The sequence below is a fragment of the Stegodyphus dumicola genome, chromosome X2 (assembly GCF_044657685.1).
Source record: "Stegodyphus dumicola isolate Sdum_Otavi_A_Nest chromosome X2, ASM4465768v1".
NCBI lineage: Eukaryota > Metazoa > Arthropoda > Arachnida > Araneae > Eresidae > Stegodyphus > Stegodyphus dumicola.
In genome coordinates, this window is record NC_140781.1 from 190,146,567 (window position 1) to 190,164,618 (window position 18,052).

The 18,052-nt window shown below is 31.6% G+C and overlaps 1 protein-coding gene across 2 annotated transcripts in view; it reads left to right on the forward strand.

Annotated features, from left to right (window-relative positions):
* Nucleotides 1-18,052, forward strand: part of dsd (attractin-like protein dsd) — a 185,058-nt gene that overhangs the window by 88,346 nt on the left and 78,660 nt on the right. For both annotated transcript variants that reach the window (XM_085809220.1, XM_085809219.1), the window contains exons 16-17: nt 4,179-4,379; nt 10,393-10,470. In XM_085809220.1, coding sequence (XP_085665346.1) covers nt 4,179-4,379; nt 10,393-10,470 — 279 coding nt within the window. The remainder of the gene's footprint in view (nt 1-4,178; nt 4,380-10,392; nt 10,471-18,052) is intronic.

Below are 18,052 nucleotides of genomic sequence, written 5' to 3' on the forward strand. Positions count from 1 at the left end.
TTAAACTTTCCCGAATACATGTGTTTAAGTGCTTGTAACAAAGTTTAGAAAAGCAAAATCTTGAATAGAAAAATATTTGCACAGCATTTCCATTTCTTTAGATGTATTAGTTTCAAAAGGCAGATCCCCCCTAAGATATGAAATGAATATTTTAATGTTAATTTTTTTAAAGTTATGAATGTTTATTTGCTTAAAATTCTTACTGTGTGTTCCTGAGACTCAACTATGTTCCTTAGCAATAATGCAATACATTAGATTTTAGCATATTAATAAAAAAAATAATTTTTGTAAAAAAATATTGTATGTATATTTTTGGAAATATGCTATTTTCATTTTGTATGATCTCTAGTTATTTTAGATATTTTACTTTACAAAATGATTCATTGTGAGTAATTTAAGTATATATAATGGTACTTACATACTATGACGACTACGTTATTTAAGACAATTTTATTACATTTCTTGTTTTGAACCAAAAATATACACATGGTTAATCTTTGGATTATGGTAACTTGGCAATTTTTGGGCGAAACCTTGGCAACCAACCCTGCTACAGCAACCTGCTAGTTTTGTTTTGGACGCCATTTTGTTTTCACGAAGTAAAGGCATGTTTTTTTTTTTTTTTTTTTAACTCAACATTTTTCCCAACAATCTGCTAGCCGAATTACGCTTATAATAGAACTTTTATGGAACAAAAATGCTTAATTATGATGAAGATTAGGTACAAAATTGGGAGAAAGTGCAGAATTGCAAACTGCTTGCCACGTTTTTAAGAACTGCACATACACGGTATCATCCATGTACACGTCGACCTATTTTCACTTAAAAAAAATGCCAGAATTGCACAAAAATGGCTTTGCGCACACTCTGGACTTTACACTGCTAAAGTCCTAGCTAGTAACCTTTATCGCCTTACCAAAATGTCGCCAAAGTACCTGTTACCATATTCCAAAGATTAGCCATAAACATATGTTTTCCCTTGATTTTGTAAATTCATAGTGTGCATAAAACCGGCGACCATTGTAGGTTATACAGGTTAAGATAGGTTATAGAGGGCACTTAAAATAAAGAGTATTATCCTGCACTTGCTATTACCACACCTTTTTTTGCTACATTTACACGAATTATTACATTTAGGTTAAACACATGAAACTTTTTGTAATTATTTTTTTCCCAGTGGATATCATCATTTTTCAACTTCCTTCAAATGAAGAAGCGATAGAATTTTTCAGAGAGCCTGAAATTTTACCCAAGGAACGTGTTTGTAAAGACTGTCATGATATGAAGTTTTATAATTCAGGATTTTATTGGAGATGCAATGTCAAAATTGTCAATAAAAGTTTGCTGTCCGAACTGGTACGTGGTTTGAAAACATTCGTATTGAATTTTTAAAAGCTTTAAGATTTATTTACTTTTGGGCATATGAACAGTTGTGCATTAAATGGTGCAAACACGAATTGGATTTATCCAATAAGACTGCTATTGATTGGAATAACTATATGCATGAAGTGTGTGTGAAGGATTTGGAGGATAATCGAAATATTAAAATTAGAGAGCCCGGAATGATTGTTTAAATTGATGAAAGCCTTTTTACGCGTCGAAAGAATAATGAAGGTCATATCTTGTCACATCAGTGGGTCTTCGGTGGAATTTGCCAGGAGGCAAAAGAATCATTTCTAGTCAGAGTTCCACATTGGAAGGAACAACATTAATGCATGAAATCCAAAATAATATTGCTGAAGGCTCAACAATAATGTCAGATTCGTCGCCTGGATATCAAACAGAGGAGATCATTGCTGCTGGTTTTGAACATTTTAAGGTGAATCATTGATACAATTTTGTTGACTCATCTATGCAGACTCGTACTCAATACATTGAAAGGATGTGGGGTTCCGCAAAATGGAGGGACAAGCAACAACGTGGGACAAGCCGCCATCATTTGGATTCCCACCACTTTACCATTAACTTTGTTTTCTTTTAAACAGTTTTAAGTGAGATAATTTTATTTTAATTCATATTTAGTTATGTATATTATTGCTTATATATATATATATATGTAATAATAAAATTCCATAGTCAAAAATACACTTAAAATTCTAACTGTATGTTCTTTTCATTTTTAATGGCGACTGTCTCTTATCTGAAAGTACGTGGAATTAAATCCACAGCCCGTAGTCAAGTTGTTTTCCCCACTTTTTCTACATGTACAGTTATAGAATGTTCTGGAGATATTTGAAGCGAAATGAAATGGCTGACAAGGCTGATGTCATTTCGCTTCAAATATCTCCAGAACATTCTATAACTGTACATATAGAAAAAGCGGGAAAAACAACTTGACCATGGGGCTGTGAATTTAATTCCTTGTACTTTCAAATAAGATACCGTCACCATTAAAAATGAAAAGAACATCAGTTAGAGTTCTAAGTGTATTTTTGACTATGGAATTTTAATATTACAAATATATATATACGTTTATTTATAATATGTATATATATATTTGAGATTTTTGGTTTTTAAGGTTTTGTTCTTTTGTAATTAGGACTTTTATTTTTAAAAGAATTTATAAACATAAATGAAAAAAACAGCAATGAAGATTTTTATTGGCAAATGTTGCCAAGGTAGTCGTTATAGTACGTAAGTACCAGTTTTATTTGCTTATTTAATAAATATTAAGTGGTATTTATTGAAGTAGTTATGAGGTAAGCTGAGATTCCGTGTATATTTATTGGTTTGCAATCAGATGAGATTCACACTTATTTATGAGGTAATCTATTTCCATTTTATCATATCAAAACTAAAGAGAGAAAAATCCTGATTTAAATTATATCTTTGGTGTTAAAATATAAAAGTTGAGGATTTATTAATCACATCAGTATTTTGTTGTATTTTGTGTATATACAGAAATCGGATAAATAATTATCCATATTAAATGTGTATGAAAGGAACTATATCAAATATTACATCAAAGCACCTGTTCTAGGAGAAGGGAAACAAGAATTCATGTGTGTAATGTCTGCATCAAATGATTAATTTTGTATTCAGTCCTAGTATCTTCATACTCGAATCGCATTATACTTGCTACGTATTGTATATAATTAGCTTGTATTAATAACGATTCTAAGAAGTAACCCAGGATATAATGTAGAAAATAGGTGGCATCCGTAGTCACACTCAAGAGTGAGGAATGTGGAAAGTGTGTGAATTATTAGTTAAAATATAAAGATTGGCTGTTTAACATCGTATTCAGAGAAAATGTCAAGATTCTTCAGTTTTTAGTTTTTACCTCGTATAAATATTCCACTAGGAAATATACGAAGGCGAAAGGTTTCTTTCTGAAGTATGGAATGCCATGTAGTTTTTTTTACTGTATTTGTACAACCCTTTATGCATGATGATGACTGTAATCTTCATAAAAGATACTAAACTCTGACCTCTTCCAGAATTCAACATTGATGTGTGCTTAGTCTTACGACAATAAATACAGAAAAGAATCTTTGAAGATGCAGCTACATTGAGCTACCTATTATTGACGGCTTCTGTTCGCCATCCACTGCTTTGAAATGAAGTAATTTAGCTCTTCCACTTTACAGAATTTTCTTCTCACAGCACTAATTCTCCAAGTATAAAAGCTTGGAAAAATTCTCACACTCTTTGATACACTTCTGATGAAAGGCATGCCTTAAAAATGGTATATTTAGATTTGAAATTCTATTGGAATTATCAATATGAGATTCCTATCGCTAACAACATTATCGTTCAGTGTAATAATATATTTATTTCAAAGAAATTTTAGCCTGTGTATTCTATGTGAATTACACGATTCTCAATAAAACATTATGGTTACATGAAATTTTTATTCTGATCATTAGTTGAAATTGTTAGAAATAACAGATGAATTTAAAAGGTATTTTAATTTCATTCAAATGACATGAAATTTGCTATAAAATTACTGTTTGTTAATTACATGTGGCATAAATACAGAGATTAAAACTAATAATATGCTGATAACATAGCATGTTGTATACAAGAATAAGATAGCTGTGCCAGTTATTAAATGTAATTAGGCTTAGCATTGTGGCAATACCTAAGTGTTTTTCATAATTCTACCAAAATACCTTTCATATTTTATTTCTGTAATTTTCATGTTCATTATTATATCAAGGGTATTTATGTTTCAGGCCTGAATTGCCGTGACATTCAAACTTGTGATCAGTGCCAGAAAAATCCTCGCTGTGGCTGGTGTGATGATGGTAGTGGTACAGGTTTAGGAGTGTGTTTGGAAGGCTCTGCATCAGGCCCAGTTGTGCTAAATACTGCTGTGTATTCTTTAAATAACACAATTTGTCCTGCTTCCCAGTGGTATTTTACATCTTGTCCTGGTAATTATTTTCTCACTTTCTTTACAGATATGTCATATTTATTGTACATTTAAAATTTTAAATATGTAAAAATTAATTTCTATTACTCTTTTTATTAAAAAATTGACTGTACTGACATTACAATAGCTTTCCTCTTTTTTATTTATTTTCTATTTTGTACATAAAAACTTTTTTAAATGTTTAATTCATTACGTAAAAGTATGATGTTAATAGAGAACAAACACCAAGTGTTATATTGCCGGTATAAACAAGCAACAATTTTTAAAATAATATAATGGCTATGCAAATATTTTGTCTTCTGTATATTAATAAACAATGAAGAACATAAGTAAAATTATTTTAAAGATACCTTTGTTTTTGTGTAATGTTGAATGGGTTGCAAAAATTTGAGCCTCCTAGCTAGCATTGGGATAGTGAGCTATTTGCTCTATACTTTACCTAACTAATTGTCTTATTTGAGTTTGTGTGATAATTTCAAGGCACCATACTTTTCTTTCCTCTACTTCTTTCTCAGTAGATTGCATAGTTAATTCCAGTTGATTTGGACATGTTGTGACCATAGCATTTTGGGTGCAATTAAATAACTTTCTCTCCTCCTTAATGTACTAATTTGATCACACTTGTTCTTAAGTTTGATTCTTAAAAATAAATAAATAAAGAGCCCCTTCAAACATTATGAAAATTGGTAAATTGCCGCGTACTAAAATGTTGTAGAAGTTCAGTTTACTTTTGCTAGCTGAATAACTGACATTGACATTTAAAGAAATTTGTTACATTTCTTGTTTACTTGCATATGTAACGAACAAATACATCTTTGAGTATTCTTTAAAGTTGCTCATTAAAATCAAAGAAAATTGAAGAAATGAAAATTAAAAATACTTCTTTTGGGTATGCAAATTTTTACTTATTATTCATGACACAATTCAGTATCCCTGTTTTGTGTAACACTGATGGAGGAGAAATTTTTTTAAAAAGTTTTTGATGATGCATTACCTTATTAATTGCAGCTTTGATCAAAATTAATATGTGTTCTATAAAATAAGCTTAAACTCATAACAAATTTTGAGTGTATTTTATTGAGCATATTCTGAAATAAAGAACTAACATTGAAATTTCTGAATGATAACAATTTTTTCGACACCATATTAAGTTATGCTATCGCATATTTTAATAGTTAATGAGTAGGGCAGTTCATAAAAGCAGAGTTTCAAAGTATTATTCATAAGATGGTTTCTGTCATGAAAGTTGATTGAGTGTTGAAGTGTTATAAGATGTCTACATCCCCCCAAAAAACACCTTCAAGAAGAAAAGTCAGCTAGTTGAACTAAATAATATGGACAAAGATTTTAACTAAATGTAAACAAGTTTGGCTTTAGTGTACTGAGTTCGATAATGACAAAAGAGGTGAGCAGTGATCTGGTTGACTAAGCACATTCTGCTATGGATAGCAATGTTTGCTTTGTTGAAGGTTTTTATTCAAGATATTTACCACATTTATCTGAGCAGTTTTGATAAATAACAATGTTTTCCAGGGGGATAGCATGCAGAGTATCATTCATGAGTATCTTGGCTGCCAGCTGTTTCTTTTTAGTGTCTAAGCAGCTCAGATTATCACAAAAGTATGAGAATTGATTTTATACGCATGATGTGGTTTAATAATAAAAGTGGGCATATGACTTCTGAGACAAAGCAAGTGTCCATGTCATAGAAACGCTCATTATTAATTTCCTGTAAGAATTCAAAATACCTCCTCCTATAAAGAAAATTACGGCAGTGGTCTTTTATGACCATTTGGACATGCTTCTAGTTGATTTTCCCACCAGGGAAGTGACAGTTAATATTGCCAATTACTCTGAACACTGGGCCCATAACGTTTTAAGCGATTTGCAGAAAACTATGAAAATTTTTCTTCAAAAGCATAATGTTCCTACATTACAATACCTGATCACATTCCACCATTATGTGTGATTTGTTATGTCACATCTGTTTAGATCATCCTTCTTACAGCCTGCATCTGGCATCACTTCAGACTTTTGAAGAAGCACTCAAATGTATATTCTTTCACAATTGATGCCGAGTTCAGTAAGCTGCCATGGCATTGCTTCAGTGACTGGGTACTGATTTCTTGGACATAGACATCAATGCTTTATTCTACTTGCATCCTTTCTTTTGTTGCATCATTCTAGGCATATATTTAGGAAAGGAAACTGTGTTAGTAAATGATCTAAAAATCCTGAACTGCTTCAAAGAGTACTACTGTTGTATATCCATATGTAATGAAATGTATATAATGTGTAATGCTTGTACAATTTGTCCATAAGAGGGCTCTTTTTGAATTGTCTTTTTAAAGTGTGCTAACTGATAGATTTTGAACTATAACACTAAAAATAATTACATAATAAATATGCATCTCTAATTTAGAAGTCAAACAAGAAAAATCAGCATTATCTTTGCAAATTTTCACAGGACTAGTTTTGATGGTTTTACTGAACCATCATCCTCATCTGCCAAGGCACAAATGAATGAGATAAGGTAAAGTGATTAGATAAGATAAGCATGGCTGGAGAAAGAAGAACTAAAACATAATTTCCTTAAAGTCTGAAGGCAAAGATGGATTGGAAATAGGGTTTTTAACTAGAACAGAACAAATTTTTTGAATGTGAAACGCCTCTAGAAAATCTTAATTCAATCATTTTTTGAATAATTTTGGCTGCAGAAAAATTGAAAGTGTGATTTTTGGACCAACAATGCTGGGCAACAAAGAACTTCTGTGTCTCCTTTTTTCTAACATATGCCTCATGTTCCTTAATGTTTAATTTTAAGGCTTTCTTAGTTTGACCAATGTAAATTAAACCACACTGGCTAGGAACCCTGTAAATACCCAAGTAATACATATCCGGAATGGGGTCCTTGAGTTTGTTATTATAAAGACTTCTGTTCAACTGTAAGATGTTCATTATTATTTGCTCGAAAAGGCAAAAAAAAAAGTGGATTTGTAACTTTTGATGTTTTTGACCCCTTAGATGATGATTCACTTTCAAACAAATCACTGTTATCTATATTGAGACTATTTTAAGAAGAAAAGGTCAAAAAAGTGTTTTAAGTATTTTTTTTAAACAAGTTAGAAGAAATCTACATTTGATCTTGAGTCCCACAAGCTCGACTCCTGATTACTTGACATTCTATATAACTCTTTTTCTTTTTTTTATATATACATAATTCCTAAATTATTTCTGATGGTTTAATAGAAAGTACCTTTGGAAAAAATGTGCTAGTTTATTAATAGCTAGATTGTAATAATTTCTAACATTGCCTCTATGATTGAAACAGTTTCTGAAACACAACATTTTTTTAAAATTGCCATCGTTTCAGCCCACATTAAGTTTATTTTATTATTGTATTACTGATTTAAGTACTGTATGTGGCAGGTGTCACCTATCAAAGTCAAGTTTGGCACTGAACATGCTTATAAGCAATACCTCATGATTTCAGCTTAAGGGATTAACTGCATATATTTTAAGGGGGAAGTTTTTTTATATGATGATAAAATTTCTGAGTTTTGTTAATATTATATGCAATGAAATGTTTTTCTCAGTACTACTATTCAGTTTTGTGAGATATAATTTATTAAAGTGGTGTGAGATATAATTTAACTCTAATAAAATAATTTATGAACTAATAATTTCCATTTCTATTATATGATTGTCAATTAGCATAATAAAGTTTTGTTATATTTGAAATTCATATATGTTAAATGTTAAATATGAACCTACTTGCCGTGAAAGGTTTCTACTTCCTCTTAGGGAGGAAACTAAACTCTTAAGAATTTTTGCTAATTTCCAAACTTTTATTGATCGTATAGAGAACGGTAAGCATTTTGCGTTGTGAAAAAATGCATCCCGGGACCGCGCCGTGAGAGGATCGAAAACATAAGAAAAACATATACAAGATATATAGGAAAAACATATTAAAAATATAAAGAAAACATACTGTAATAGGTTTCCAGATTAAATATCAGTTTATTCAATTACATCACAATAAAATAAAATCTTAACCTCATCTGAGAGTCTAAGGAGAATTCTTCAATTTGTCATTTACCCTTTTTTTTTTTTTTCATTTAAATTCATATAAAAACTTTAAGGTTTGTCTTGGTAATTTAAAGGGGAAAGGGAAACAATTTAATGCCTGAGAATTAATTTAAGATTCGACGCTGTTTTTACATTCCAAGAAAAGTTATTGAAAACCCATTCAAAGTTCAAACACAAAAAAATAGCACTTAACTTGGTTGGACATCTTGAAGTGGAGGACTCGTATCTTAATAAGCGTTGACGTCGGCCGGGCTCATCTTTACACTGGTTCTCATAATGTCGACGTTATTTTACCACTGTAGAACAGAAACAGGAGCACTGCTGCCCAGGACGGCTATCCGCTTGGTCTTGAAAGTCTAAAGTCAACACGCAGGTAACTCGTTCAAATTTCGCCTCTTTACCAGAACGCGGCAAGGGAGCATGTTTGCAGCTTCCGGCCAGCAACGTTTTTTCTAGGCAATTACGGCTCGCCTATTCTTACTCAGCCCAAGAGCAAGCTTCACGAGTAACGTCCAAAAGTCCAGCCAGCCCGTAAGTGAGTGCTACTCGAATTTCCTTCATCTCCTCCACAAACGCGGGCTCCCACTATGGCTTCACTTATTGCCCCTTAATTTTGGCAAAATTTGCGTTTTCAACTCCAGAATGCAGAAATAAGGGTGATCGCGCATGCGCGCCCTTCTTCACTTAGCCAACAACCGGACCCTCAATCGCCAAAAACCTGAATGACTTACATTGAAAGACAAGTAGCAACCTTTGACCTTTTTGTCACGTACTTCCTCTCTTAAGGTCAACTCCACAATGAAAATTCCTTCTAGAACATTCTAAAGGACAAGCGCGCGAAATCATGACTTGGCAAAAAAATTGCCTCCCTTTCCCTGCTTCTTTCACAATGAATCAAAGTTTGTACAAGATTTGCAAATAGAGGAAAATAAATAATATTCTTTTAAACTAAATAATATTCCCAGAAGCATCTGTTTTTCCCCAAAATTAAAGCTTTAAAATAAATAATTCAGAATCAAATAAAAATTAAGATTTCCATAAATCAGAAAATCATTCACATAGTTTTTATAACGCTATCAGACAAATTCTCTACACAACAGTTTCTGAGTTGTGTTAATATTATATGCAACAAAATGTTTTTCTCAGTGTTAATATTGTTATTGGTGTTTGTGAGATACAGTTTAAATAAAATAATTTATGCACTAATAATTTTCATTTTTAGTATATGGTTGTTTATCAGCAATATAACATTTATAAATAGTTATTTTTTAGTAAGAATTAAACTTTTAATTATATATTATCTATTACTCCATCACAATAATTCACTCAGACTAAAAGCTTATTTGAATTTAAGTTCTGTGGAAGTGAGGTTGGCTTCTAAACTCAAACTAGTGCTTCTGTTTGAATCACAAGTAGGTATTGACTTTGGTTGGAGTACTTAGTGTAAGTGAGATTATTCATGAACTGTAATTAGGCAGGGACTTAGGTAGATCTGATTTAAAGGTAAGAGGAAGTAGCAATTTAAGGTGTCTTTTTATGCAAATTAGTTATTGATATTTGTATATAGTTATTGATATTTAGCAGTTAGCTTCTTTGGAATCTGTGTTACAAGTCACACAATTATTATTATTATTATTATTATTATTATTTTTGTACATTATCTTTAGTTTGCATGACGAGCAGTGGGATAAAAAAATGAATTGATATTTAGTTGTGTTATTTCTTGTGTTGCTAATAACATGGTGTGGCTCTTTATATAACTGTCACTAGATCAAGTTTGCCAGAGAGTATTTTAGCTAAGAACTAGAATGTAATGTTTTTTAAAATTAAATCTAATTTTTTTTAACTTAAAAATATTTTATTTAGTTTGATTATTCTGTAATGTTACAATTGTTGCAGAGATTAATAATTCTTAAATCTTTCAGCCTGCCAGTGTAATGGACATAGCACTTGTGTTAATGGCACTGATAAATGTATTATGCCATGCCAGCATCTTACAGAAGGTATGCTGATTTCTTAACATTTACGGTTTAGTTATAAACATTATTTTTTAACTATGCTAAATTCAAATAATAGTTTGGCAACAAAATCATCAAACCACAAAACTGGAATTCTGTTTATTGTTAGGAATGGGTGCATGTAATCATCAATGGATTTTAGAGAGTGAATTCTTAAAAGTTATTTTCTTTGAAAATCTTCTAGATGCAGAATCATACTTTTTGCATTAAAATTAAAAAAAAAAAAAAAAAAAAAATAAAAATAAAAAAAATAAAAAAGGTGTATTTTTATCTTACTTGACTAACTCTTGTAAAGAATTCATTGGCAATTTCGTTTATGTACATCTTCCAGGGAGAATTTTAATATTTTTCTACAAATATATTTAGTTGAATGATTAAGTTTTTCTATCCTTATTTAGTAAATAAGCAATGTGCAAAATCATTTGAGTATACATGTGAAACGTTTATCTGTATATCTATATGTATATCTGATCTTATTTCACTTAATTTTAACTGTAAATTAGGATCTGCTTTTAATTTTGTTCTGTATTTATTTTTCGAATGTAATATAAAAGAAAATCCTTGTTCACACAAATAAGTTTTGCAAAAAGGGATAAAAATTTAATAATAGCTTTATTTGAAATGCTTAAATTCTTTTTTTCATTTCAGCCGAAAGTTAATAGCTGTTTTGATATTTTCATTTAGAGTTGAATTGCATGAAATTTCTATCAATTGTTCTTTTCCTTCACAAAATAAACTTTTCAGTACATTTGAACAAAATGGATTTCTAATTTTAATTTTCACATGATTTTCTTTTTCATAATCCATGGGAAAATACATGTTGAAATTATTTATCAATGAGTAACAATGATTTTTAATGTCGGATGCTAATTCTTTTATTTTCAAATTATTTTTGGTTAGAAAACTTTCCAAAAGTGGTAAAAAGCTTAAAATATCATTATCCAATTCTTTGATTATTAGCTCGAGTTTTTTATCATGCATTTATTTTATCTGCAATGGTAAACAAATTAACATTTGTCAATTTAATCCTAAATTTAATTTATTTAACTTTCCAAAAATATTAGCTAAATATGCAAAAGGAGCCAACCATAATTCACTAAATAGGCAATTTTTGCAATTCAGATTTTGAATCACAGAGGAAAATTTGTATTTCTGATTGAAGTTCAAAAAGATGATTAAAATTTTGCCTATGTATAACCACCTGTTAAATTTAATCTCCATTATCAATCTCAGGACGGCTAGGGGTAAGTTGGGCTTTCACTTTTCATTCAATCGGGATAACTCTTGCATTTTATAAATGCTTTATTGTTACAACAATTATATACATATATACATATCATTACGGAACATTCTTAACATTAATCCTTTTCTCTCGCTTCCCGATTCTCGATTGATATCGTGCGCCCCCTATCGGCGGCTTTTCTACAATGCCATCTATCGGCTGATAACATTTGGTCATTCTGACCTGACAATCGTCCCGATTGTTCAGAGTACAAATCAATTTTATAATTAATACAATTTTCTACTTCGACTCTTATACACAATACTAAACATACATATTACTAATACACTAAGAAGAATACACATTATTCTAAATTTTGATATGATAATAAACTTACTAAACTATTTTCACATACATAAATTCACATATTTTCTGATACATTAGCATAATAATCGAAAATTTTCTGGAAATCATTACAAATACGTTATATATATGAAATAACTCAATTTTTTTTTCAGTCCTAAAATAATTCAAAACAAATGCACTAAAGTCTTTCAGCTAATGTTCAACAGTTCAAAGTCAATTAATGTTCAAAAGTTCAAAGTTTCTAAGGTTTTCTATCAGCAAGCATACGTAAATAAGCACACACAAACAAAAAAGGAAAGATCTCACCTTAATCACAGGGTAGAGAACTTCCATCAGCCCTTACGAACAGATCTGATTGGATTCCGTCAAGGAATTAAGCTTGATAACTGGTCAGTATCTTCATCGTCCCCGTCGTCATCATCATATTAAATCTGGGAGAATATCCATGTAATCAAATGGAGTCTTATTTGTAGTTTTGTTTATCATGTTGTTAAGATTTCTTTCTGTCTCTTTTATTTTTTAATCCCAATCTCTGTGTTGTTTATCCATCCAACTTGTCATTATCGTTCCTAAAATTTTTCTGTTGACGTGCTCTACCATACCGTTGGCTTGGGGCTGTTTGGTAAAATTCAAAGTATGATGTATTCCGTTATCTGTACAATACTGCTTAAATTGGTGAGAAGTAAAACACGATCCTCTGTCACGTATTATTCCTTCCGGTAGTCCAAAATCATTAACAAAATTCTTCAAAAGACTGTAAAACATTTTTAGCACTAGTATTCTTAACTGCAAAAATTCTCACGAACCTAGACATGTTATCAATTATCACTAATAGTTCTGGATTACCTCTCGAACTCTTTACGAAAGGACCCAAGTGATCCATGTGAATAATAGCAAACGGTCTTATACCAGGTTTTATGGGATGTAACAGTCCTTGTTGCTTGCCACCTGTCGCTTTATTCATAAGGCACTCAATACATGCTGATATGTGTCTTCGTATGTATCGTTTCATGTTTGGGAACCAATATAATTCCTTAATTTTGCTAACTGTTCTATCCACAGAAATGTGACCAAATAAATCATGGAATTTCACCACTACACTCTTCCTCATGCTTTTTGGAATCACATAGAGTAGTCTCTCCTTTCCATCCACTACGGTTTTCCAAAAGAGTCTATTCTTCTTAAACACGTAATTCATAATTATTTTTTTCTCCTCAGCAGGTCGTTCCTCTTGTTTCTTTTTGAAAATTTCGATAATTCTTTTCAGGTCATTGTCAGCATGTTGTATCATTAGTATTTGCTCTTCTTCGGTTAGGGACTGGCAGACTTCAAAATTTTCAGCTATTCTTGTCATTGTATCATCAGCTTCTGATACAGGACCTCTGCTCAAAGCATCAGTATGTGATAGTCTTTTTCCTGACCTATGCTTTATCTCAAAATCGTTTTCTTGAATCAAACTACACCAACGGGCTATTTGAGGATTTGTAGTCTTCTTCGCATTCATATATATTAGAGCTTGACAGTCAGTAATAATTGTAAATCTTATGCCGATTAAGAACTGTCTTAACCTGTCCAACGTCCATACGATGGCCATTAACTCCAATTTGCTGGAATGATATTTTATCTCTGCTTCTGTTGTTTTCTTACTGACACAATAAACAAGATGCCATTTTCGAACTTCATCACGTTGCATTAGCATTCCACTCAAACCTTCTGCACTTGCATCACAATGGACTTCAGTATCTGTATGCGGTTGATAGTGAGCTAATATGGGCTTATCAGTCAGTTGTTTCTTCAATAGTTCGAACAACTTCTTTTGTTCTTGCTTCCACTCGAAGTCTCGATTCTTCTTTGTCAATCTGGTCAATGGTTCGCTCTTTAACGCATACTTCGGCACAAATCGTCTGAAAAATCCAGTCAGGCCCAAAAATCTTCGCACTTCGTGCACATTCTTTGGTTCCGGAAATTCTGTTATGGCTTTTATTTTTCTAGCTCCCAGTCTAATACCGTTTATAATAAAACCCAAGAAATCCACTTCTCTTTTCCCAAATTCACATTTAGATAATTTCAAGGTTAAATTTGCTTTTCATAGCCATTCTAATACCTCTTTAAATTTGAAAATCATCTCCCCAAGATTTTGCAGGAATAAGTATATCATCCATATAACACAACACCTTAGTATTCAACAAGGAGCCTAGGACATATGACATAAGGCGCTGAAATTTAGGAGCATTTACTAACCCAAATGTCATCCTTTCGAACTGTCCTGTTTCATCTGGAGTAATGAATGCCATCTTCAATTTAGCTTCTTCTCTTAAGGGTGTTTGCAAATAGCCATGGGCTAAATCCAGAGTAGTGAAAATTTTACATCCTCCTAAACATTCTAAAAGATCATCTATTCGTGGCAAAGGGAACTTATCCTTTATCGTCTGAATATTAAGTCTGCGGTAATCAATTACTAGTCTGTATTCCCTTGTTTTTTTCTTTACTAATAACACTGGACTAGCGTAAGGCGATCTAGTTTCGGAAACTATCCCATTATCTTTCCATTCCTTAACAATTTCTTTTATTGCATTACGTTCAGCTGCATTCGTTTTGTATGGGCGAGAAGACACAGGCCTACTCCCGTCAATTTCTTTGATGTCCATTTTTATTAAGTTCGTGCAACCTAATTCACTTAAATTAAGAGCAAAGCAATCCCTAAATTCATTTACTAATTTTAAGATATCAGTTCTTTCACTATATGTAGTTACCTCATCAAATTTTATATCATCTATCTTTATTTGGTGAATATTTTGAGAAATGGAAAATACATGGTTTTGTTCTTCATCTTTGTTTATATTGGGCTTGTCTATTTCCTTTAATTCCCAATCTTCTGTTATATCTATTACCCTGCTGATACAGTGATTTTCTTTTAATCTGATGTTATTGTGTCCTATGTTCATAACTGGGACTGTTACCCTACCATTTGTAACCTCCATTACTGAATCCGGACTTCCATGCTTGCTTTGAAATAAAATCAGTCCATTATTTATATCTGGGGCTACAGAATGCACAAAGTTTATCGTGTTACTTTTTATTTCTATTGGTTTCTCAGAATATAACTTAATGTGTTTACGCTTCGTTTCGTTTATCAATTGCATGAATGGAATTTTATTAGCATACCATATATTAAACGAATCCCCTATTTTCCCATAAGCCAACATCTGATCTTTCAAAATATCTCTCTCAATAATTAGGTCATACGGCTGTACTTCATCATTTACGATAAACAAATTCGCAGTTGTTTGGATTTCGCCGATTCGAAGTGAAACATGAACTTTTCCCAAGGTCGGTGTGGATGCGTGATTTACGCTCCCGATTCCAAACAATTTTTTTGTTTCTGGTTGCACTGGTAATCATAATTTTGAAAAGACCGTAAATCTTAATAGACTGACAGCGCTTCCAGTATCAATCAAACATTCGATAGGTTTACTTTCGTTAATTATTGCTTTCTTCAAATACTTTGAAACGTCAGATAATCCATCATGATTCGTCGCGACACTATTTTGATCTTTCATTTTGTCATTCTTCATTTCTTCGTGACTCTCTGTCTCACTCGGAAGACATTTGGCGTCACAACTTAAGCTAGAATGTTTACGCTTACATGTCGTGCAGTGCTCTTTTGATTTACATAAGCGGACCATGTGAAATTTCTGGAAACATAGAAAACATCTCGCGTTCTGTTTTAAACTTTCTAATTTCTGTTCGCGTTCCTTATCACAATTTTCAGAACTGTGCTCAGAATTATTGCAAAAAATGCAAATTTTCTGAAATGTGCTCAGTGCGGTTGCGTTAGGAATTGAATCTTGCTGCTTCCCTTTAAACTTCTGAAATCTATTCCCCTTTTCCGAAAATTTAGTAACTGACAGTTTATAGTCTACGCTTTTAAGTGATTCATTATTTTCCCTTGTTTGATGAAACAAAAATGTTCGTTCTCGCGTTTCTATTTCTCTTCTAAGAAATTTTAATAATTCTGTTACATTCCAAGAATCGTCTATTTTATGCTGTCTATAAAAATCTAGCACAATGGAATCTGGAATAAGTTTGGTTAGTAGTGGAAACAACAAACTTCCATACGAATTCAGTTCGACACCAAGAGTTTGTAAACCCCGTACTTGGATTTCTATCGTATCGTATAACTCCCTTAACTGTTTCAAATACGAAGCTGATTTTACTGCACTTAAATTTAACAAATGGTTAATATGAGATCTTACAATAATTTCTTTTTTCCCGTATCTTTCTTTAAGCAATTCAACTGCTAAATCATAATTATTTTCCGATACCAATAGTCCTTGAATACTAATTAAGGCTGGTCCTTTCAAGAAAGCTTTAAGATAATTATATTTATCTACTTTAGATAAGCATTCCTTACTGTGAATTGCATTATCGAACTGTGACCAAAATTCCTGAAACTTCTCTAAATTACCCTCAAACGGTTCTACATGAAGTTTTTTCAAATTTATTCTGGGTTTGTCTGGTTCACTATTCGAAATAAGTGAAGAATTATTCTTCAACAAAAAATCTCCCTTATTTCTATCTGAATTCTGAAGATAATTCTTAACTTTCGATTTCGCATAGATGATACGTTCTCTGTATTCCTGATTATTCTCGACTTCTGTTTCTAGATCAGATACTTCAGGAATTAAATTCTCAATTTCTAGATCTAACTTAAATATCTGATCTGCTTTTCTTGTAAATTCATATCGCATTCTTCTAATGATTTTGTATCTACAATATCCTGTTCTAATAATTCACATATTCTGTTAATTACTTGTGTTGTTAACCTTCTTAACGTTTTACGTTTTGTTTTTGTTTTATCTAAAGCTTTCTGTGTATTCTCATCCATAATATTACCTAATAATATAATTCTATACTTCTAAATTCTGTTAGAAATATTCTACAGTTCGCATGCATTCAAATCTTTAAAAACGAAACTTACCCCTTCTTCGATGTTCTTGGTACATGAGTCATTCAATGCCTGCTTGCATCAATCCATCCCACTTCTGAAATGTTAGCTTTAATCTCTGTTATCAATCTCGGGACAGCTAGGGGTAAGTCGGGCTTTCACTTTTCATTCAATTGGGATAACTCTTTCATTTTATAAATGCTTTATTGTTACAACAATTATATACATATCATTACGGAACATTCTTAACATTAATCCTTTTCTCTCGCTTCCCGATTCTCGATTGATATCGTGCGCCCCCTATCGGCGGCTTTTCTACAATGCCATCTATCAGCTGATAACATTTGGTCATTCTGACCTTACAATCGTCCCGATTGTTTAGAGTAAAAATTAATTTTATAATTAATACAATTTTCTACTTCGACTCTTATACACAATACTAAACATACATATTACTAATACACTAAGAAGAATACACATTATTCTAAATTTTGATATGATAATAAACTTACTAAACTATTTTCACATACATAAATTCACATATTTTCTGATACATTAGCATAATAATCGAAAATTTTCTGGAAATCATTACAAATACGTTATATATATGAAATAACTCAATTTTTTTTTTCAGTCCTAAAATAATTCAAAACAAATGCACTAAAGTCTTTCAGCTAATGTTCAACAGTTCAAAGTCAATTAATGTTCAAAAGTTCAAAGTTTCTAAGGTTTTCTATCAGCAAGCATACGTAAATAAGCACACACAAACAAAAAAGGAAAGATCTCACCTTAATCACAGGGTAGAGAACTTCCATCAGCCCTTACGAACAGATCTGATTGGATTCCGTCAAGGAATTAAGCTTGATAACTGGTCAGTATCTTCATCGTCCCCGTCGTCATCATCATATTAAATCTGGGAGAATATCCATGTAATCAAATGGAGTCTTATTTGTAGTTTTGTTTATCATGTTAAGATTTCTTTCTGTCTCTTTTATTTTTTAATCCCAATCTCTGTGTTGTTTATCCATCCA